The 21899-nt window shown below is 48.8% G+C and overlaps 1 protein-coding gene across 2 annotated transcripts in view; it reads right to left on the minus strand.

The window, feature by feature from the left end:
- The window catches only part of WDR59 (WD repeat domain 59), a 79218-nt gene that overhangs the window by 13698 nt on the left and 43621 nt on the right, over positions 1-21899 (minus strand). For both annotated transcript variants that reach the window (XM_054049003.1, XM_054049002.1), the window contains 4 exons: positions 20404-20473; positions 19920-20073; positions 3648-3781; positions 1795-1876 (listed from right to left, as the gene is read on the minus strand). In XM_054049003.1, coding sequence (XP_053904978.1) covers positions 1795-1876; positions 3648-3781; positions 19920-20073; positions 20404-20473 — 440 coding nt within the window. The remainder of the gene's footprint in view (positions 1-1794; positions 1877-3647; positions 3782-19919; positions 20074-20403; positions 20474-21899) is intronic.

Below are 21899 nucleotides of genomic sequence, written 5' to 3' on the forward strand. Positions count from 1 at the left end.
TTGGCTTATCCCAGGAAGTGGGAGGTTTTCTTTATCAATAAGTGTTTAATCTGATTTTTAAAATGTGATGACACTCTTGACTTCTGTGACACTGTATCAATGAGTTCCACAGGTGAACTATAACATATACACACACATGACCTTTGATCGGTTTTAAATTTGCTGCCTTTCAGTTTTATTGAATGCTTCTTGTTCTTTTATTATGCATGAGGAGCACCTGATTTACCATCTGTATACCTACCCCATTCATTATTTTGTATACCTCTATCACATTCCCTCTGATTTGTCTCCCTTCTAAACTAAACAGTCCCAGACTTTTTCAGTCTCTCTCCACATAGACACCTCTCTAGGACGCAATCACTCTTATCACCAATCTTTAACCCCTCGCTAGGTTTTCTGCTATATCCTTGTGAGGTGGGGTGACCAGAACTGCACACAGTATTCTAGCTGAGGGTGAACCACTGATTACAGAATGTCACAGAAAAGGAGGAGGGCAGGGAGGGAGGTGTTAGAAAGGCAGCGGCAGCTAAGATACAGGACATGAGAGCTGAGAACATGAGAGAGAACACAGAGTGCAAAGAAACACAGACAGTGAATTTCAGGAATGTGGCAGCACTGTGGGACCAGGAGAGATTGGAAAGGAGGGGAACTGAAGTACAGAAGCAAAGCATGTCCTGAGCGAAGCAGCAGACCACAGGGGCCAGGGGAAAGCTGGGCAATTCGTACAAAGCAGGCTCCTAAGGGGACATTGAGAAATTGTCATGCTGCAGCTCAGGCTCCAGGTTTCAGCTGAGGAGCAGGACATTCCTGTAATGTTGCAGTGCAGGTGGAGGAATGAAATGGGAAAGTGGTGTAAACACTGCAGCAATCAGCTGGTAAACCCTTCTAGGAATTAGTCTTTCCTATGACGTGCTATTGGATCCTTTTAATATTTACATAAAGTGAATCAGAAAATGTTTGTGGTTTATATTTAAGGAACACCATTTAGGTTTTTAAAACTTTTTTTTAAAAAAGTTGGAAATTAATTGAAACATTTGTATGAACTTAAAGAGAATCAAATGAAATAATGTAGCTGTTTAAAGGTATAACATTTTGCTGCAGGATTTGCAACACAAACTTCAGACCATCCTGCTAAAGTAGGAGAATCAGAAAATAACAGAGTACAAACAAAATGAAACGGAAACTAGTCTGTTTGCACTGCCCCAGTGGAATCCAATGCAATGTAAGCAGCATGATGGAGAAAAGGAAAATGTCTCAATACCCAAAACAGTTTTAGATTGTAAGGTCTTTGGGGCACAGGCTGTCCGCCTTTTGTATTCAGTTCCAGCACAGAACAGCCATAATCGTGCCTATTATTACAAACCCCACAGGTAGAAGAAAGAGAGAGTTCCTCTTGCCAAAATGATTATAGTGGCTGCAGTGATTTTGATGCATGCCCATTCCAGTCACTGACAAAGTAGCATGCCCTGTGTCTAGCTTGGCCTATGAGAAATTCTCAGAGCACTTAGTCATCTCAGCTGGTTTGGCAAAGGGTATGAAACAAACCATTTGCTGGTCTGGCCAGGGATTTCTCAATGAGAGGTTACAAAGTGTCAGTGCTTCTGCCCCAGTTACCAGGGAGGACCTGTTGTAACCCTTCCAGATGGTCTCTGGAATGACTGCTGCACCCCAGTGACCCAGCCATGCCCTTGAAATGGCCAGGATAATGGCATGAGAATGACAAGGCAAGAGTAATGTGTTCGCTAAGGCGTCCCATTCAGCTGCTGTGCTCTAGATAAATGGCAAGCCCAATACCTGGACGAGATCCCTACGTCCAACTGTCAGGGCTGAGGAGGCATTCTTCTGGCAGGTCTCCTGAATGTTACTGACGTTCAGACTGAAAAAGAAAGAGAGGGCTCATCTCTTACTGACACGCTGTCTACCAAGGGAGGGTTGGTTATGGTTCACACCACTGGACAGAACTCCCTAATCACACTGCAGGGTCAGACGGATCAGCATTTCCTCCATAGTCATTGACAGACACCTGACTGCATGCCATCCAGCTGCCCTACCAGACAGTCCACCGCACAATGTCCCATTCCAATCCAACAGCGAATAGCAGGATCTGCTCTGACAGTCGTCTTGAGATGGTCCACCACCAAAGAGTTATTACCATGGTGACATACTGGTGCAGTGTGAAGCTGAGATTTGTTCTTGTACCCAGAAGCTGATAGCCATCTGGGGCTGCCCCATTTACAAATTATTATTACCATTCAATCTACCAGTGAATTCATTTTATAGCCAGCACTAGACTTTGAGGGAGAGCCAGGTGTGATATTGGGCGGGATGACATGCCACCACTGACTAGCCTCCAACAGCATTGAGGGATTGGTGGGGCGGTATGTGGACCTCACAGCTACTTGGCAGATCTCCTACTCACTGGCGGCAACATAGCTCCCCCAAACACCCCCATGATTTTCTCCTTCATCTGCTTCCATTCCTATCAGGGAGTATTGGGAAAAAGGCTGCATAAGACCTTACAAATAAATGGACCAGAAAGAGCCTCCCCCCCCCCCCACTTAAGACCACCTGCGAACATGAAACAATTGGCCAATGGCTGGGTTATTTTTACTTCTTTATGATGGATTGAAAAGGCAGGGAAGGGATTTTGTGTTTTTTTTTTTCCTTTTTAAAAACACATGACATTCAGGGACGGTCTTGCCTCAAAGGCCCTCTGTTGACGAGAACACCAGTGGAATGACAATATCACTAGAATGGAAATGAAAGTTGAGCAACTGAAAGAAGAGCTTTCCCATCTGTTTTTTTGTTTGCTTTAGAACTTCAATGACTATTTAGCACATTGGAGAAAAGATGTCTTTAATAAAGCTTCAGCACCTCCATCCTTTTGATTAAGAGGAAAGCACTCACAATACAGATGCACAGCCCTGAAATTAATACGCGCACACACACACAAAGTTGAAAAAACCTTTTTGAGAGCAAGAAAGAGGAAGAGTGTGTTTGAGTGTATATGCACGCACGCATAGACAGATAGATAGAGACTTCCAGGCCTCATCATCCATTGTAATGAAACAAAAAGGGGCAAAAGCCCATTCCAAAACCAACCCTTTGGAATTCTCCTTTCACAGGGGTGCATGTTAAAAGGGCCCATGCTCACAATGTTTGTTTCAAATGATGAAGTCCTCCAACAGTCATATATACAATCTTCAGCTGCTAGGGCTGGAGCTGGTGTGTAGACCTACAATCAAATACGTTCCCACGTATTTCCTTCACCACGCATCCCTTCCAGAGGTTTTTGGGAAAGAAGCCATCACTCCTAGGTAGACAGGGACACCATGGGAATGATGCAAGAGGTGAAGAATGGGTGCTCAGTGGAACAAGATGTTCATTGATTTTGACACTGCAGAGCACAGCAGTGGCATTGAGGGCCGCCTTAGTTTGGGGCTAGAGATAGGCAGGGCCAGCTCCAGGTTTTTTGCCGCCCCAAGCAAAAAAAGCCAGAGTGTCGCCGCCAAAGCAAAAACCGCAGTGCTGCCCCTTGAAAAGAGCCGCCCCTTGAAAAGAGCCGCCCCTTGAAAAGAGCCGCCCCAAGCACATGCTTGGGATGCTGATGCCTACAGACAGCCTTGGAGATAGGACTGTGTACTCACATGTACTGTTCCCCTAGCGATTTGTGCACAGGAAGCAGGCAGGAGATATCCTGTATGATGACTTTGCCAGCAGCTTTAATAGGTCGGTTGTTGGCATCTGTCCCCTCACGCTTGCTTTTCCATCTCCTTGATTTCTGCAGAATAGATGGCAACAAGTTACTGAGGGAGGAAGACAGCACCTGTTATCAGGGCAGGAACAATGCATGAGCATCAGGAGTAATGCAAGCATCACCCACCCATGCCTTCCAAAGGCTGTGTGTTACCCCCGAAGAACATTAATAATGACATGCCCAGGAGAACAAGTGTCTCCGTCTCTAGGAAGTGAAAAGCAGGCAAGTCAGCAAGCTCAAGGGCAAACACACACGCTTGAGAGGGATTTTACAAATTATAGGGGAGTAGGCAGTAAAAACAAATCAATACCCAGCAAGCCAATAATATGCAGAAAGGCTGGCAGAAGGGCCAGAAAAATATCTTTAATGGTTCTGGGTCTGAGCCCACTGCACACAGGACCACCATTGACTTCAGCAAGAGCTCTGAGCAGAGGTGTGTGGGAAGAGGTCCTGTATTTGCTGCTAGCTTCAGACCGGAGTAACAGGGAGAAGTTGACATGCCCATGTTGTCTCTTCCACCTAGTTCTAATGGGTCCTTTGTGTGTCACTGTCTAGGACCAGGGTGGGACTGAATAGGATTCCAGTGCTCCTTGTCTACAGCATTTGCCAACGCTTCTGTTTGAGAACAAGAAGAGCTGGCTGCCTGATGGTAACACTCAAAGGAGCCCGGGAATTTTCTACAGCAGTAGGCAGTTGCCACTCTAACCAGCTAATTTCCAGCTGTACCCAAACCACTGCTGTGGGAGGCTGGTGAGGAGACAGAGCGAGGAAGCCAAGCATTCCCCCCAAATGGCCATAGAGTTTTCACCTTTATGCCAAGATGCATAAAACTTCTTAGGCCACCCACATCTATTATTTTAGATGGCCAGTTTCCTGGCCGCTTCCAGCTCCTCAGCTTGTTAGCCCACCACTTGAGGGAGGGAAGTGAGTGCATGCAGTGGCCCAACCAGCCTAAGGGACTGGAACAATGTCTTGCAGGAGGCACTGGCTGCTACACAGGGCTAAGGTGAACAAAGTACATCCTGTGATGTTCTCGGATTGTGCCTTTGCTTCCTGGCAAATCTGATATGGGCAACAGGTCTCTTGGTGAACAGAGTGAAATAGCAGGGTCTGCTGAATGCGCACTGACTGCACAGGAACAGACTGTGCAGGCGTAACAATTACACATACAGGCACTTAATTTTTAAAGGTAATTTAAAATTAATTCCTCCCTTACTGACTCTGGGTTTTGCCATGCAGCAGCTGAGGCCATCACTAGAACCTGCCACACAGAACCAAGAAGGAATACATGCTCCTTACCTGATTGATATAGCACAGGTGAGACAGAGCCCTGAGGGTCTGGACCTGGGCTCTGGCAGGTAAGTGAAGGAGAGACTTGTTTTAAAAAGAGAGTTTAGGATGGGATTTAAGGTCAGGGTGACATAGGAACAAATATCCCATTAACTTTCAATGAGGCGGACCTGGGTGCTTTTCAAAGCCCCACCCATACTTCTGCACAGGTATGATCTGATATTCAGAGGCATGGAGCATTTACATCAAAGGGGGCTGTAGGTGCTGCTCAGCACTTCTGAAAATCCAGCTACAAGGGCTCTGCCCTCACGTCCAGCTGTGCAAACCCCAGAGAATTGGAGCAGAAGTTTTGATATTCAACAGCATTGTGTATTTGTTCCTAAAAGCGTCAGAATTAATCTCTGAGTGGGCTCCTACTGTAGGGTGAGGGCCAGTGTCCTCTCTGATACGCAGGGCTTGCCTTCAGTCCACTAGTTCCTTGAACTGCTTCCTGAAACTAATCAATAATATGTTGTGGGCCAGACGCTGCTCTCATTGGAGTCAATGGGAAATGCCCATAGACTTCCCAGAGCAGGCTGGATCTGTTGGAGGATACCCACAGAAGTATCAATGTTTTACAGCAGGTAGCCGTTAGTGTGTGTATGGGAGAGGGGAGGAAACTGAGAAAGTGCTTTGTGCTATAGCATGCTATGCACAGCGAGAGTGGCAGGTGCACTTTGAAGGGCCAGCATGCTTCCCCACTCTGTGCCCCATGCAGCATTGGCCAGGAAACTCCATTCCTTTGTGTCAGAAGGGAGCAGAGTGACATTTGAACTCAGGTTTGCAGGTGCAGGGCCCATTCTCTGCAGGTGTAATGCCACTGACTCCGGCCGAGGTATGCCAGCAGAGTGCTCTGGAGAGCAGTGCGCCACCTAGTGGCCACCTGTTTACTAGCTGGCCCCAGCAGGGGAGAGGATTCCGTTTGCTCCTCAGCACCCACAGATGGACAATTCTCCCAGACAGACAGACAGAGAGAGAGAGACACACACACACACACACACACACACCCCTTCTGAAAGCAAGTATCAGGGGATAGCCGTGTTAGTCTGTATCTACAAAAACAACAAGGAGTCTGGTGGCACCTTAAAGACTAACAGATTTATTTGGGCATAAGCTTTCGTGAGTAAAAACCTCACTTCTTCGGATGCATAGAGACAGGTTTTTACTCACGAAAGCTTATGCCCAAATAAATCTGTTAGTCTTTAAGGTGCCACCAGACTCCTTGTTGCTTCTGAAAGCAGATTCAAACCTCGCCTGCCTTTAGAGAGGCATTTTGGAGACTCAGAACATGGACAAAACACAGCATTTTCCACAAGTAAACAAGTAACTTTGGGGGGGGGGAAGGGGAGGATGAGGAAGGAAGAATGGAATATTCCACAAATGGATCATTTACACTGCTAGGCGTCAACAGAGCACCAGGCGAAACAATGACGACATTAACTGATTATTGGGCCTGGCAATCAAATCTTCCCCCTTCCCGTGGATGAGGGCTGTCTACATACTCGCAAAATTTGGACCCAGGATTGGTCACTGACCTAGCTTCACTAGTGGGGGTTACAAAAAAAACACCCTGCCTATGCTACAGGTTCTGCCACTGCTACCCCCCACACCAAAGCTGCACCTGTGGAGATCCACGCAGCCCCATTTTTGTGAGATTGGTCCAATTAAAAGTCCTGTTTGCTTCAATCAACCAGTGGCAGTAGGACAGAAAGCCAAGGAACCAGCAGATGTCAGCCTTGGCGTGGGCGGCCAAACATGAGCCATATCAACCTTCACCTATAATAGGGAGGTGAAGACCATGGAGACAGCAGGTCCCAAGTGACGTTTCACCTTGGCCCAAATGAAGAGTAGTCCTCAGTTGGGCAAAGTTTAGACACTTTTGAAGCAGGGTTACCTGAGGCCAGAAGTGTCCTGTGTTTGAGTCTGTCATTCCACAGGGGCCTGGGGAAAAGACAAACAAGGTTCCATCTCCCCTTTTGCTCAACTTGTTTCCCAGGGAGAATTTTCCTCTGTGGTTTAAAAGACCCCTCTCTTCCCTCAGCATTCAAGAGGCATAGGAAATGTGCTTCTCCCTGGGGCTCTGTCACAGGCTGATGGCACCTCATGACACGTCAGCCAGCAATTGGCTGCTTGGGTTTAAAGAGGCTGGGAACATAATAGGTGGCGCTCAACTGTCAATTAATGAGCCTGCCCCCATTGTACTTGAAGCTGCAAGTGGAAAATTTGGGTCATTTGTCCCCAACCTTTCTAGCTCTACCTTCGTGCAATCTAGAATCCAAGCCAGTGGGAACTGCATCTCCTCAGCTGCTTCAGAGAGGAGAGGCAGGAGAGAAAGGAAATAGCCAGTGACAGTGAATTGGCCTCTCAGAGTTGGTAAGACAACTCCCACCTGTTCATGCTCTCTGTGTGTGTGTGTGTGTATATATATATATATATATATATATACATACATATATATATATATACACACACACACACACATCTCCTCAATATATGTTCCACTCTATATGCATCCGAAGAAGTGGGCAGTAGCCCACGAAAGCTTATGCTCTAATAAATTTGTTAGTCTCTAAGGTGCCACAAGTCCTCCTGTTCTTTTGACAGTGAATTGAGATTCTTCAGCTCCTCTGAGCATCAGGAGGAAGGAACCAAGAGTGTTCAGACAGTCACGGGGAGGGGGACAGCTGTGGGGAACAGCCCTGAGAAATGACTGCACAGCTAGCCTGAGGGCACCATTTGCTGCAATCTGAGGTGATAATGGCAGTAAATGGGTTCAATGCGGAAACAGACAGCCCAAGAATGAGCCACCCACTGCTTGTAGTAACTACAATTATCCCTGCATAATCAGCAGAGAGGGTTACAAAATCCTGCATGCTCCTCTTGGAACGGGGATTCTTAGCTACTGAACATTCATGTCTCCCCTCGGAATCCTCCTGACACAGGCAGTGTTTTAGGTAGCCCCATGAAATGTAGGGGCATGTGAGAGAGAGGTTCAAGGGTTACATTTATTTTAATGGAGTGGAGGGATAGAAAGGGGGGAGAATGCAGACGATGCCAAGGATTAAGTTCACCGACTCCAGATCAGGTTCAAGCTGCTTCTCATGAAATCCCCAGTGGGGCGCAGTGTGTTTGTCAAGGCTTTCTTGCTGAAAAGTCCTCCTGGTATTTTGAACAACAAACCCCAGTTAACTCCAATTACAGGTGTCCGAACCCTGTCTGACCACCACACTGCCAGGGTTTTTAGAACAAGGTTCTCTGCAACATTAAGATTTGCTGTTTGCAGCATCTGCCCTGGTAGCCAGTCCCAGCAGCTTCCAAGGAAGGGACAAGAAATCCCAAGTGGGCAATTACGGAAGAACCTGTCCATTTGGGGACTATTTCTTCCTGACCCTCATCAATTAGTGGCTGGTTCCTGCCCTGAAGCAGGAGGGTTTGGTGCCTCTCATTTAATCGGTGGATAGTCTCATTATCCTAATAAGCTCTCAGTCTCAATGATCTCTGGTGGCAAGAAAGGTCTTGAACAGCATAATGGCCAACAAGGGTCAGGCTAGAGACTCTTGCCTATATGCTCGGGGTATTACTGATCGCCATATTTGGGGTCGGGAAGGAATTTTCCTCCAGGGTAGATTGGCTGAGCCTCTGGAGGTTTTTCGCCTTCCTCCGCAGCATGGGGCAGGGATCACTAGCAGGAGGGTCTCAGCCGACTGAAGTCACTAAAACACAGGATTGGGGACTTCAACGGTAGAGTCCAGGGAAGGGTCTTGCGGCCTGCAGCATGCAGGGGGTCAGACCAGATGATCATAATGGTCCCTTCTGACCTTAATGTCTATGAGTCTATGAGTCTATGAGGTCACACGATAGTTATGTAGTGCATAAAAGTATTTTCTTTTATCAGTTTTACATTTGCTTATGGGGTTTCACTGACTGTCCCCAGCTCTTGGTTATGAAACAAAATAATTCACTTTTTCCATATGGGTCATTGTTTTGTATCCCTCCATCATGTTGTCTCCTCTCTAAAACTAAACATATATGGAATTCCCCTCATGGCTCTAACTATTTTAGCTGCCTCTCTTCAAAAACCCCTTCAATTTCTTCTGTATCTTTTTTGAGGCAGGGTGACTGGCACGGAACACAATTTTCCAGGTGACGGCATGCTACTGATTTATACAATCATTACATGACATCCTTCCTGTACCAATACTGGTGCACAGTGTAGAATCTAGTCTCTGCTATTCCGCTCGGTCATGGTCTTCTGTATGGTGGTAAAATTGACTGGTCTGCTCTCCCTAGGGTGCCCGCGTTTCCTCACACCAGCTGCTTTCCACTTGACAGCTTCCCAGGGGAGTTTGTCTCTTGGCATCCAAAGTACATGCCCCAAATACAACCATGGCTTTCTTCTAATTCTAGTGGAAATGAGATGATGGTGAGTAATTTCTCAGATTTCTACGTTGGTGAGGAAGTCTTTCCAACCAACGCTCAGAATTTTTCAGAGACACTTATTTTCAAAGGTGTCTACTTTTCTGTTTATCATTTTGGTAGATTGATTTCTAGAATGCCTTAATGTATGGATAGTGTTATTCTTTACGCATCCAGACATTGTGACTGCTGCATATTGAGCAGAGGTTTCCATTGCATTGTCTTCAGTGACGCCCAGGTCTGCTTCCTGAGTGATTATATTTCACTCCGCACTCCTCAGTTCAGAGGATTCCTTTCCGTGAGCATTACTTTGATTCTCTCATCATAACATTCCTTCTACCTGTTGTTATGCTGAATAGGCACCTAGCTTGGTTAGGTCCCTCTGTAGTTCCTCACTCAATTAGGTTCCTCTTCTCCTGTCCTGACTCATCTAAACAATGATGGGTTAACCACACATTCTGACACCTCACTACTCACTCCCTTTTCCAGATCATTGATAAATAAATTGAACACTGGCCTGAGGATAGAACTTTGGAGCATCTCACTAAAACTTCTGCCATGTTGAAAACTAGCCATTTTTCCCTAGCTCAGTTTTCTGTCTTAGTTGCTGATCCATGGCAAAACTTTATTTCTCACCCTTTCAGAACATTGGTTTCCTTAATAGCCTCTTGCAAAAGACTCTGTCAAAGACTTTTTGAAAGTCCAAATGAATTATGTCTTTCTATTCTCTTTCAGCCACTATTTTGGTGACACATTCATAGAGTTGTAGTAGATTATGGAGGTACAATTTTCCTTTACAAAAGCCATGCTTGTCTGTCACTATCATATCATGTTCTTCTAGGTGTACCATAATTATAGTTTTAACTAGAGCTCAACCAGATACCCAGTACTTGAACTACAGATTACTGCTGTCATTCCCAAAATAATCCTACTGCTTTGTTAAATATAGAAAACTGGCTAGATTTCAGGCTCAACGGGTAGTGATCAACGGCTCAATGTCTAGTTGGCAGCCGGTATCAATCGGACTTTCCCACGGTCCGCGGGTCAGTCCTGGGGCCAGTTTTGTCCAACATCTTTACTAATGATCTGGATGATGGGATGAATTGCACCCTCAGCAAATTCGCAGATGACACTAGGGTGGGGGTAGAGGTAGATACGCTGGAGGGTAGGGATAGGGTCCAGAGGGACCTAGACAAATTGGAGGATTGGGCCAAAGGAAATCTGATGAGGTTCAACAAGGACAAGTGCAGAGTCCTGCACTTAGGAAGGAAGAATCCCATGCACCGCTACAGGCTGGGGACTGACTGGCTAAGCAGCAGTTCTGCAGAAAAGGACCTGGGGATTACAGAGGAAGAGAAGCTAGATACGAGTCAGAAGTGTGCCCTTGTTGCCAAGAAGGCCAATGGCATTTTGGGCTGTATGAGTAGGGGTATTGCCAGCAGATCGAGGGACATGATCATTCTCCTCTATTCGGCATTGATGAGGCCTCATCTGGAGTATTGTGTCCAGTTTTGGGCCCCACACTACAAGAAGGATGTGGAAAAATTGGAAAGAGGCCAGCGGAGGGCAACAAAAATGATTAGGGGGCTGGAGCACATGACTTATGAGGAGAGGCTGAGGGAACTGGGATTGTTTAGTCTGCAGGGGGGATTTGATAGCTGCTTTCAACTACCTGAAAGGGGGTTCCAAAGAGGATGGACCTAGACTGTTCTCAGTGGTAGCAGATGACAGAATAAGGAGTAATGGTCTCAAGTTACAGTGGGGGAGGTTTAGGTTGGATATTAGGAAAAAAATTTTCACTAGGAGGGTGGTGAAGCACTGGAATGGGTTACCGAGGGAGGTGATGGATTCTCCATCTTTAGAGGTTTTTAAGGCCCAGCTTGACAAAGCCCTGGCTGTGAGGATTTAGTTGGGAATTGGTCCTGCTTTGAACAGGGGGGTGGGACTAGATGACCTCCTGAGGTCTCTCCCAACCCTGATATTCTATGATTCTATGACTGAAGGGTAGCAAGTCTACTGAATTAAAAAACAGCAGCTGATTTTCATGAGATGGTAGGTTTTTTAACCACTTCCTTTTTAAGTGAATTTTTCTTCCAATATGGTTGGATGATGCTGCGAAGTCCAGGAGACTTGCTGCTCTTTAGCAATTTGTTCCGACACCTCTTTGAAATCTCCATCTGTGACCCCTTGTCTTTATCTGAAAAGGGGAGGCCTGGGATAGGCGTGACCCCTCCTCCTTGGTTGTTTCGACTGATTGTCAGGGCCTGTGGAAGACTGGTACCAGTGACTGGGATGTGGGCGGTCTGGCCTGGTGATCACTGCAGTGTTCAGGAACCAGAGGCCAATGGGTATGTCGGAGTCAGGTGTCAGAGCTGAAAGCTAGAGGCAGGGTCAGACAGGAAACAGGTGCACCAGTGCTCAGTCAGAAACCAAAGAGCCATAGCCGTCGGAGCCAGAGCAGTCAGTCACCAGTGCGACAGGATTCAGGGACTGGAGCAAGGGGCTGGAAATAGGGAGGGTCAAAGTCAGGAACTGGGGACGAGGCCGGAGTCAGGTGGCAGGGTCTGTAGCAGCAAGCCAGGATCCACCCTGTTGCACAGACAACTTCCTGTGTCTCTTTCTAGCTTAAATAGCTTACTCATGGGATCCTCCCGTCAGGTCCCTCTGGGCAGTAACTTTAGTGGAGGGCTCCCAATTCTCCAGTCAGTAGTAGAGCTGTTAGGTGATGGTGTGGATCCAGCAGTGGCCTGAGCGCCCGTGGGCCTGGGTTTAGGACTCACGGATCCTCTCACACTGGTGCAAAGACATCATTTAGCTTTACTTTCAAGAAGTAACGGGAGCAATTAAGAAGGCTAAGGACGTTGAAGAAAAGTACATCCTTTTTTACTATGTTATTAGCCTCTCTGATCTCCCTCAGCAGCCTTTTTGTGATCCGAATGCTGGGTCACACAAGGCCATATTATACTCTTACGATTTGGGATCTGTGTCCCTACAGATGCTACTGCCCATTCGGAAGTGTTACTACATTTGATTCTCTGGACTCTTTTAGGTACAGTGTATAGTGCAACTCCCCTACTCCATGACCCCATCTCCCCCTTCCTGGCACGGGGTCGAATAACGGGACAGCCTGTAGTTCAGGTTATCCTAGGTCAGGCAGGGAGTGCTTTATTCTTGGGGAGAAGACAGGGTAAGGCAAGGAGAGCATTAGCACAACGCACAGTACCGGGAAGTCGTTAATTGCTTGTATGGACCAGCGCCGCCGGGCAAAGCAAAGAGACATCTGCGCGTGAAAACGTTACACCCCAGAGGAGAAAGGAAGAAAGGCACCGAGAAAATTAAAAGAAAAAGAAAAGAATAAATAACTAAAATCCAAAAAAGCCCAGACCAAGGGAGCAAGGGGCATTGTGGCTTGTAGTTTGTTACTCCATGGCATTCCCCAAAGGGCCATTTCAAAACGAGGTCCAATCGGAAGCATCCCCCATTCCTTCTGCACAGTGTGACATTAGCCATAGGCTCTGCAGGGAGGGGGCTGCTGTCTCTCAGCCCATCACTGGCTCCTTTGGAGGACCTCAGTACTCTCCAGGCATTAATGAGCTAAGCCTCCCACCGAGATGGAGGAATATTATTGTAGCCGGCACAAAGAGGTGAAGTGACTTGCTCAGAGTCACACAGCAAGGCAGTGGCACAGTTGAGGACAGAATCAAGATCTCTTGAGTCCCAGCCCCCGTTCTAGCCACTAGACAATGCTTCCTCTCTAGGGTGCTGGAAGCACAGAGCTAAGCACTAGACTGATCACATGACATTTAACATAGCTGGTGCCTGCCATGGCCCCAGAACCCACAACACTGTGGCAGACCGCTGGTATGCTACATGGAGAGCAGTCATGGGTGGTGAACGGGCAGCTTTCCTGTGTGTTCACAGGACCGGGAAGGCAGCCCACATGAAGATCTCATAAAGGGTTTCCAGCATGAGAGGAGGGATAGCTCAGTGGTTTGAGCATTGGCCTGCTAAACCCAGGGTTGTGAGTTCAATCCTTGAGGGGCCAATGAGGGATCTGGGGCAAAAATCAGTACTTGGTCCTGCTAGTGAAGGCAGGGGGCTGGACTCAATGACCTTTCAAGGTCCCTTCCAGTTCTAGGAGATAGGATATCTCCATTAATTTATTTTATAGGCCTCGACACTAAAGAAGAGGCCATTGCTAACAGAGCCTATGAACTTGTGGCTCAGCTGACTCCATAGCAGGGCCGTGCCCAAGCTGAGCAGAGAGCCAGGCTGTTTGCCTTTGGGCTGGAGGTACTAGGCCAGGTGAGGAGCTCTCTCGCAGGCTCCTCAGACACCCAGCTGCTCACCTTGCTCCTCCCTTGGATCCTGCAGGAACGTCGGCCATTGGAACCTGGCACAGTGTTTATGGTAAAATCCCAAAACGGGGATCGTACAATGGGCTAAAGATCCCCTTTTACTTTCAGTCGAATGGATGGGCCAATGACAGGAGCTGCAATTAGAGATGCTGAGAAAAGAACGGCAGACCCAGAAGCTCTGCACTGATTTGATTTCATTGACACCTAATTTACTACAATCCCCTTGTGGGAGCTGCCAAATGGTCCGGTTTCTTTGTGGCTGTGTTCTCTCTCCTTTGGGCCAGCAAGGCTGGAGCGGGCAAGAGGAGGTAACTAGGAGTAACGGTGAAAGACAAATTTAGTCCATCAGGAAAAGCTCCCTGGCTGTGAGATGTTATAGGCTGTGCACTAACCCAGCAAAGGGACGCCCCATTTAATAGTGAAATGAACCAAAGGACAGGTGAACAGACGGTAAGGAGCAGTCCTGCCCCAGACCCAGAGACTATGGGGGCAGATTGGAGCCGGTAAGATTTTCCTTTTCCCCAACTCTCTATTTTTCCTTCCTTTTTGCATTTGAGTTGGATCAGCATAATCTTGGTCACGTTCACTGACTTGTGTTATGCAGTCAAAATACGCCTTTATAAAAAAATATTCAACACAGACTGTTTCCAGTAGCCTTAAGGATGAACTGTATGCTTCCTGAATAAATACAAAACCTTGATCTGGATTCAAAAACCACTTTGAGTACAAATGGGTTGGAGTCAAAAGGGGAGACCTTGCTCATCTGTGCTGTCTGCAATAGCATACCAAGCCATTTTCAGCCGATAAAGGACAGTCAGAGCTGTCAACCATGGTCTGAGCCTCTGGTACAACCTGCCCCTGCGCCTCATTGCTGTGACATTTCTTCCATCACCATCACCCCCACACAAAGAACATTAATAGCAACAATGCAGTAAACTGCATTGCCATGAGAGAGTTGTTCATATTCAGCTTGTTGCATGGCTAAGCAGGACAGAGTCATGCTGGGAGGATTCAGAGAAAGGTTTACCAGGAGAACTACCCTTCCTTCGGTTGCGGGCACCTCCAACAATCTTCACAAGAGGAGGAGGAAGGGCCGAGCAGTGAGAAATTAAATATAGTTGAGACAAGCAGAGAAAGAGAAGATTCCCCTGCTCTGCCTCACTCAAAGAACTGTTCTACTGAAGGCACCATTGGACAGTCTCATTGGACGGCCTCAAAGTAGTACTGAGTCTGGTACATGCCCTTGCTGTACGGATCTCGTGGCAGCGTACGGGCAGCAGCACTATTAGGGATGATTCCCCCTTGGACTGAGATCTCAGTCTTTGGGCTTGTAATGTTCAGATTTGCCAGCCAGGTAGTGTGGATTCTGAAGCTTTGATACCAGCATGTGAATGCAAAGTAACAAGACCATGGACATCAGAGAAATCAGGAAAATCCATCCACTGTCCTATTACCATGGAGGGGATGCCATGTTTCTCTCATGGAACGGATTTGGGCAAGAAACTGATGGTATTAGTTCCTGAGCCAGGAAAGGAGGCAGTGCTCTGTACATGAGCCTGGAGAGAATTCCCAAACGCTGCTTTCTTTTCTTGAAATTACTTAAGCTCCGACCTCAGAGAAAATCATGAGGCCAGAGCCCATCCAAGTCAACGGAGCTGTGCAGTTCTTTGCAGGATCAGGACCTTGAATTGTAAACAATTCAGGGCAGGCCCTGCCTTTTACACAGTGCTGGGTGCTATGAGTCCCAGAGGCCTTTGGGTACTAGCATTATACAAACGAAACAATAGAAAGTTACAACTTTCCATTGACACTCCATTGGCTAGTGGGACTTCTACCAGAAACCCAACTTTTCCTGGTTAATAATTGAGAGTCACTTTTTTAGGGATTGAGGGTGGGGGGTAGGGGCGGCACATTAATTCTCAGAGACCCATTTTCAATTTTCATTTGGAGATCTCAGTAGCTTAACTGCTTCTCCAGGAACATTAGAGTATATTTTCTGTCTGGCAATGTACCGATTTCATTCATTTGTTGATTCCAGCCATCCCTTTGGTAGTGACTGCTATGGCTATGGCTGCAGAGGCGTTTGCAGTTTAAACATCTGGTTATCTTTCTGAAGTGTTCATTTTTTTGGCTTTTGAGGTCAAACTTTATAAATATGGCATAAATCAGCCGAAAGAATTTAGGAGACTGTCTCATTTTCAAGAGACTAGGGGATAGGGTTACCATTCGTCCGGATTTACCCGGACATGTCCTCCTTTTGTGTGCTAAAAATAGCGTCCGGGGGGAATTTGTAAAGCACTCACAATGTCCGGGATTTCCCCCTCCCCCGGCACAGCAGAGCGAGCGGCTGGGAGGGCTGCAGGAAAGTCCCGGGCTGGACTCCGGAGCAGCTGTAGAGGAGCCGGATCCGCCCTGCATTCTGAGCCGGCAGCTCCCTTGCAGCCCAGTCCAGCAGCACTGTGCAGGGCCAGACCGGGTTTTGTTGTGCTGGGGAGCTCAGCCACGTGTCCGGCTCAGCTGCACAGAGCCCAACACTCTGTTCTGAGCAGCAGGGTAAGGGGGACCGGGGGCAGGAAGGTTCTGGAGGGGGCAGTCAAGAAACGGGGGGGGCTTTTTGGGGGGAGTGGAGAAAGTTTTGGGCAGTCAGGGTACAGGTAGGGGGTAGGGTCCTGGGGGGCAGTTGGGGGGGGGTCTTAGGAGGGGGCAGTTAGGGGACAAGGAACAGGGAGTCTTAGGTAGGGGGTGGGGTTCTGGAGGGCAGTTAGGAGCAGGGGTCCCAGGAGGGGGCAGTCAGGGGACAAGGAGCGGGGGGGGGGTGTTTGGGAGTTCTGGGGGGGGCTGTCAGGTGGCAGGGGTGGGGAGATGGATCGGAGCAGTCAGGGGACAGGGAGCAGAGGGGTTTAGATGGGTTGGGAGTTCTGGGGAGGGGGTGGGGAGTGGTTGGATGGGGCGTGGGAGTCCCAGGGGTCTGTCTGGGGGTGGGGGTGTGGATAAGGGTTGGGGCAGTCAGGGGACAAGAAGCAGGGAGGCTTAGATAGGGAGTGGAGTCCTGGGGGGCAGTTAGGGGCAGGGGTCCCAGGAGGGGGCAGTCAGGGGACAAGGAGCGGGGGGGAGTGTTTGGGAGTTCTGGGGGGGCCTGTCAGGTGGCAGGGGTGGGGAGATGGATCGGAGCAGTCAGGGGACAGGGAGCAGAGGGGTTTAGATGGGTTGGGAGTTCTGGGGAGGGAGTGGGGAGTGGTTGGATGGGGCGTGGGAGTCCCAGGGGTCTGTCTGGGGGTGGGGGTGTGGATAAGGGTTGGGGCAGTCAGGGGACAAGAGGCAGGGAGGCTTAGATAGGGAGTGGAGTCCTGGGGGGCAGTTAGGAGCAGGGGTCCCAGGAGGGGGCAGTCAGGGGACAAGGAGCAGGGGGGGAGTGTTTGGGAGTTCTGGGGGGGGCTGTCAGGTGGCAGGGGTGGGGAGATGGATCGGAGCAGTCAGGGGACAGGGAGCAGAGGAGTTTAGATGGGTTGGGAGTTCGGGGGGGGGGCTGTCAGGGGGTGGGGAGTGGTTGGATGGGGCGTGGGAGTCCCAGGGGTCTGTCTGGGGGTGGGGGTGTGGATAAGGGTTGGGGCAGTCAGGGGACAAGAGGCAGGGAGGCTTAGATAGGGAGTGGAGTCCTGGGGGGCAGTTAGGGGCAGGGGTCCCAGGAGGGGGCAGTCAGGGGACAAGGAACGGGGGGAGGGTTGGGGGTTCTGGGGGGGCGGGAAGTGGGAGGGGCAGGGGCGGGGCTAGGGCGGGGCTCCTCCCGTCCTCTTTTTTTCTTGCTGAAATATGGTAACCCTACTAGGGGAAGACTTGGAATGTAGGACTAGGACTAGGTCACTTTCTCTTAGGCATATCTAAAAATGTTCCCAGGCTGACCTGAAATAATCAGTTTAATTCACTGACTACAGTTAAACCCTTTGTTTAATAAATCATTTAGTTGTAAACGTGAAACGTGTTTTAATGGTTATATCAACCAATGAGGAAGCACCTTTCTTCAGAAAATAACCAAAGTACAAAGGGAAAAGTTGGTTAAAATCAATTATTTAAATTCAGGCTTTCCATTTGGTGATTTAAATTAATGGTTTAAACGGCCCATTTACATTGTATTAAAACCAATCAATCCTCCAGAGCAAGGAGTTAACAAGATCCAGATTTTTATTTTTTCTAACCCTAAAAATCTTGGAAATTAAATGATAAAAAAAACCCAAACCATTAATGTAACATGAAGGCTGTGAGATCAAACTCTGAGAAGTCAGGAAATCTCATTCCATGACTCCTCTGACTCACTCAGAAAAGTGTCTGACTTTTTCACCTGCAACGACATTGTGCGCGGTTCTTACTTTCTTGCCCTCCTCTTAGAGTAGCCTGGACAAAGGAAAGCCTGCAGGGCTGGGAAGGGAGGACATATGAGTGTATCTGAGTTTCACCCAGCACAACAACACACACATGCTTGGTCATGTAGGTTTTTCCTGGACATATTAGGGTCGTGTCGCCATCAGTCCATGGGCTGGAGAGGCAGGTCCCATAAAAATCACACCCAGATGCTTATGTGCATATTTTTAGACTAGCCTGGCATGTTAGCAAGGTGTGTGTCAGGGACAAGCACATGCAGAGGACAGAGAGGGGCAGCTCTTCAAATAGACTCATGTGAAGGCAGGGACAGGCTGGAATGCTAATGATCAGGCAGCAGCACGGCAGTGCCCATTGAAAGGAAGTTTGAGGGGAATATGGGTAGAACCACTACTCTAAGAGACGCTACTGGGGGCGATATGGAGACAGAGCTTTTGACGAGGAGAGGTCCCACTAGAGGCTCCACCCATGGCTGACCGTTCTGCTGCCTATCAGTTGAGCATAATGCAGACCCAAATTGGCAATTGCCGGACATTCTGTCTGTGAGGAAATACACATTAAAGCAGACTGCTAGAAAATCAGTTCCTCTTTTGCTGCCCTGCCAGGACCAGAGCTCTAACTCTCCATGCCAATGCTGAGGAAAACTCAGGCTCTTAGGCAGCCAATGGCTGGCATCTCTTTGCCCTGCTTTAGGCATCTAGGAAGCCATCCATTGCTGCAGGAGAAACTCCATACCTGAGCACAGGCCTTGGGCCGTTTACTTTGGAAGTCTGGAATTTTAAGGCATTCTGTGAATAAGCTTATGCAGTTCTTTGAGTTCTTTGTTTCAAGCATGTCAGCTCACCCTGGAACACGCTGCAAGGCTGGTTACTCACACAACACTTGCACAACAGGCACCTCCAGGCCTGCCACCAAATAGCTCTTTTAGGACTTCTTGCAGCCTCACTCATTCAGCCCTTCTTCCCGCAATGTAACAGGACACAATGGTAAAAAAACAGGTCACTATCCCCAAAAGGTTTGCTGAGTCAGAACTAGCCCACTCTGCAATGGTAACAGGTGCTTTACTTCACCTACCCAGTTGGGCCAGGGACGTCTTGTCACGGTCTGTGTGTACAGCAGCTAGCCAAATGGGCCACCGTCGCCAACTGGGGCATCTAGATGCGACCACCGACAACCCATCTAGAAATGGAGGCAGCTCCTCCTGGAGTTTCTCAATGAGCCAGTGCCAGAGGCCTGGTTCTTTACCCTGGAGTATGTCAGGGAAAGCAGACACAGGCTAACTGGTTACGGAGATCCTTGCTCCGGAGGCTCTAGTACAGTCCCCATTTGTTCTGCAGCCTCCACAGACATTGCTAGTAGGAGCTCTGCGTTCAGCAGCACTGGGAGCGCCTTAGTTATGCTAGGCCTACCTACAGCAAGGGAATCAGTCCAACGAACAGCAAGTTCAGAGGGAAGCTGAAATAAATGGGCCAGTCAAAACGGAGGAGCAATCAATGGACAGAGAAACAACACAAAGGAGCCAAGCCATGGTGACTTTTTAGCGGAGCGGCTCATAAGGGAATGCTTCCCTGGTAGAACGAAGAAGCTCCGCAGACAATAATGTATGTGGTTAAGGACAGTGATGCTAATGGGCTAGAGAGAAGGAAGGCAAGTTGTTACAGGCATTGGGAAAGGTTTTCCCTTACCCTCTCCTTGTAGTAGAAGGAGCTGATGGAGACCTGCTCCTTCTCACTGCGGGTGGGACTCCCACTGTACAAGCGCAGATTGCCTGGGGTCTCCGTACGGATCTTCATCGGTGTGATCAGGCCGCTGTGATAGGCCGATAAAGCTGACAGAGATCTGCCAAAGAAGAGAACAAGCTTTCAGTAACTTACCCTTGGCAAACCACCACGAGAGTTCCAGCTAGAGCATGTCACTAGCCTGGCACCACTGTTATTTCTGGCATGTAGTAACATGGGAAAGCTCAGCTGAAGCAAGCGGCCAGCATCTCTGAGTTCTTATACTTCCTGAGACAATGCACTAGCGACAGGACTTACTGAAAGCCAGTGGCTCAGCAGCTGCTGTCCTCCCAGTCTCTAGCCCTTAGCTCCAGTCACTGGCAAATCCATTCACCGGTGTAATCTAGGGGGGTTTTACAGGCTTTGCTCAAGTGCATGACTTTGTGCTCACCTGGGAGTAGGTTCTGTAGGAGAGACTGCACGGTGCATTGTCATGGGTCTTGTGAAATATACCAGGTAACCTGTGGAGACAGGACATAAAACCCCATTCAGAGCAGATAGGATTTGAACATTTGCAGCCCTTTCCCCTGCCCTAAGGGGTAGCTTTCACAGTGATGCCTGTGGATTCAAGGCACACAAACCCCACCAACAGTAATGAGGCACGTGGCGGGATGCCCACAAACCAGCCCAGCCACTCTCCCCTCGTCTGTAAACCCCATCCAGACAATCTGATTTTTCTCAAGCCAAATCTACTTCCCTGAACCCATCAAAATAAAGAGCCCAGCTTTTCAATCCGTCAGCTCCTAAGAGCTAGCTCCAAGGAGAGGAGAGGGAGAAGGCGAAGCCCTGTCCTTGAGCTGTAACTCTGCACTGTCATTTGTCAAGCACTCGGATACCCCAGTGAGGAGTGTGGTATAAATAACTGGACAGAGAGGAGCTGCTCTCACTGTTCGACTTGCAGTGTAGGCCCAGCACAAGATGAAGAGAGAGATGGTACATGTGAAGTACGTGCAAGTCTACGCCCACTCGGTATTGCCCCCGACAACCTTCTGCAGCCCAGTACACCCTGCCCGCCAGCACGGCACGGCAGTCTTAACAGATCCAACCTGCCTGGATTAACCTGCTTCACTTCATCCTGTGAAACGAGTGTGGCCGTGTTACATGGGTTTTATTACCCCTGCCACACAAGATTTTCAAACCGGAATGCAGGCAGGGCCCTGGAGAGTTGCTCTTGCATCTGAAGCAACTTTCCACAATTCCAGAGCTTAAACAGGCCCTAATCTGCTCCTTGAGAAGGTCATTACCTGGCACACACCCTCCTGGGAAGCTGGTTATTAAAGACTGTGCCCTCACTTCCCGACGAGGAGTGAGGGGTTACTGGGCAGCAGGAGTTACTAACAGACAGGCTCCCAGCTGGAATGCTGGGAGCTTACTGCTGGGAATGAAGGTACCAGTGTGCAAGGGTTCAACCCGGGGGAGGGGAAGGGCGGTTCTCCCACCAGCCCCAGTCACAGGAGCTAGGTGACAAGTGGGTCAGGGAGCCAAAACACATGCAGCAGTTTGCCGTGGGGAGAAGCCAGGGTGCTGTGCCACAGATGGGGCAGGGGAGGCATGCAGATGCCCACCTGCTGCTGGAGAGGGGGTTGTGTTCATGCCCAAGACATGGCCAGAACCCCCCTATCCCTGACAGGTAGCAGCACCTCCAGGCCAGCAGGTGGCTCTAGATATTTTCAGCTCTTCTTTGTCTCCCAGTTTCACATACCAAAGACCACCCACAACATGGCCCAAGAGCAGCTGCGAACTAGTGCGATTCCTACAGAACTCTGACAGCACTCTAATCTCACCCCCTATCGGCTGGGGGGGACAGCGACAAAAGCCTGCCTTTGCTCCAGGGCGAGTGCCCACTGTCCGGGGGGGATCTCCAGCAGGCAGATCAGCTAACTGATC

This window comes from Malaclemys terrapin, chromosome 14 (genome assembly GCF_027887155.1).
Source record: "Malaclemys terrapin pileata isolate rMalTer1 chromosome 14, rMalTer1.hap1, whole genome shotgun sequence".
Taxonomy (NCBI): domain Eukaryota; kingdom Metazoa; phylum Chordata; order Testudines; family Emydidae; genus Malaclemys; species Malaclemys terrapin.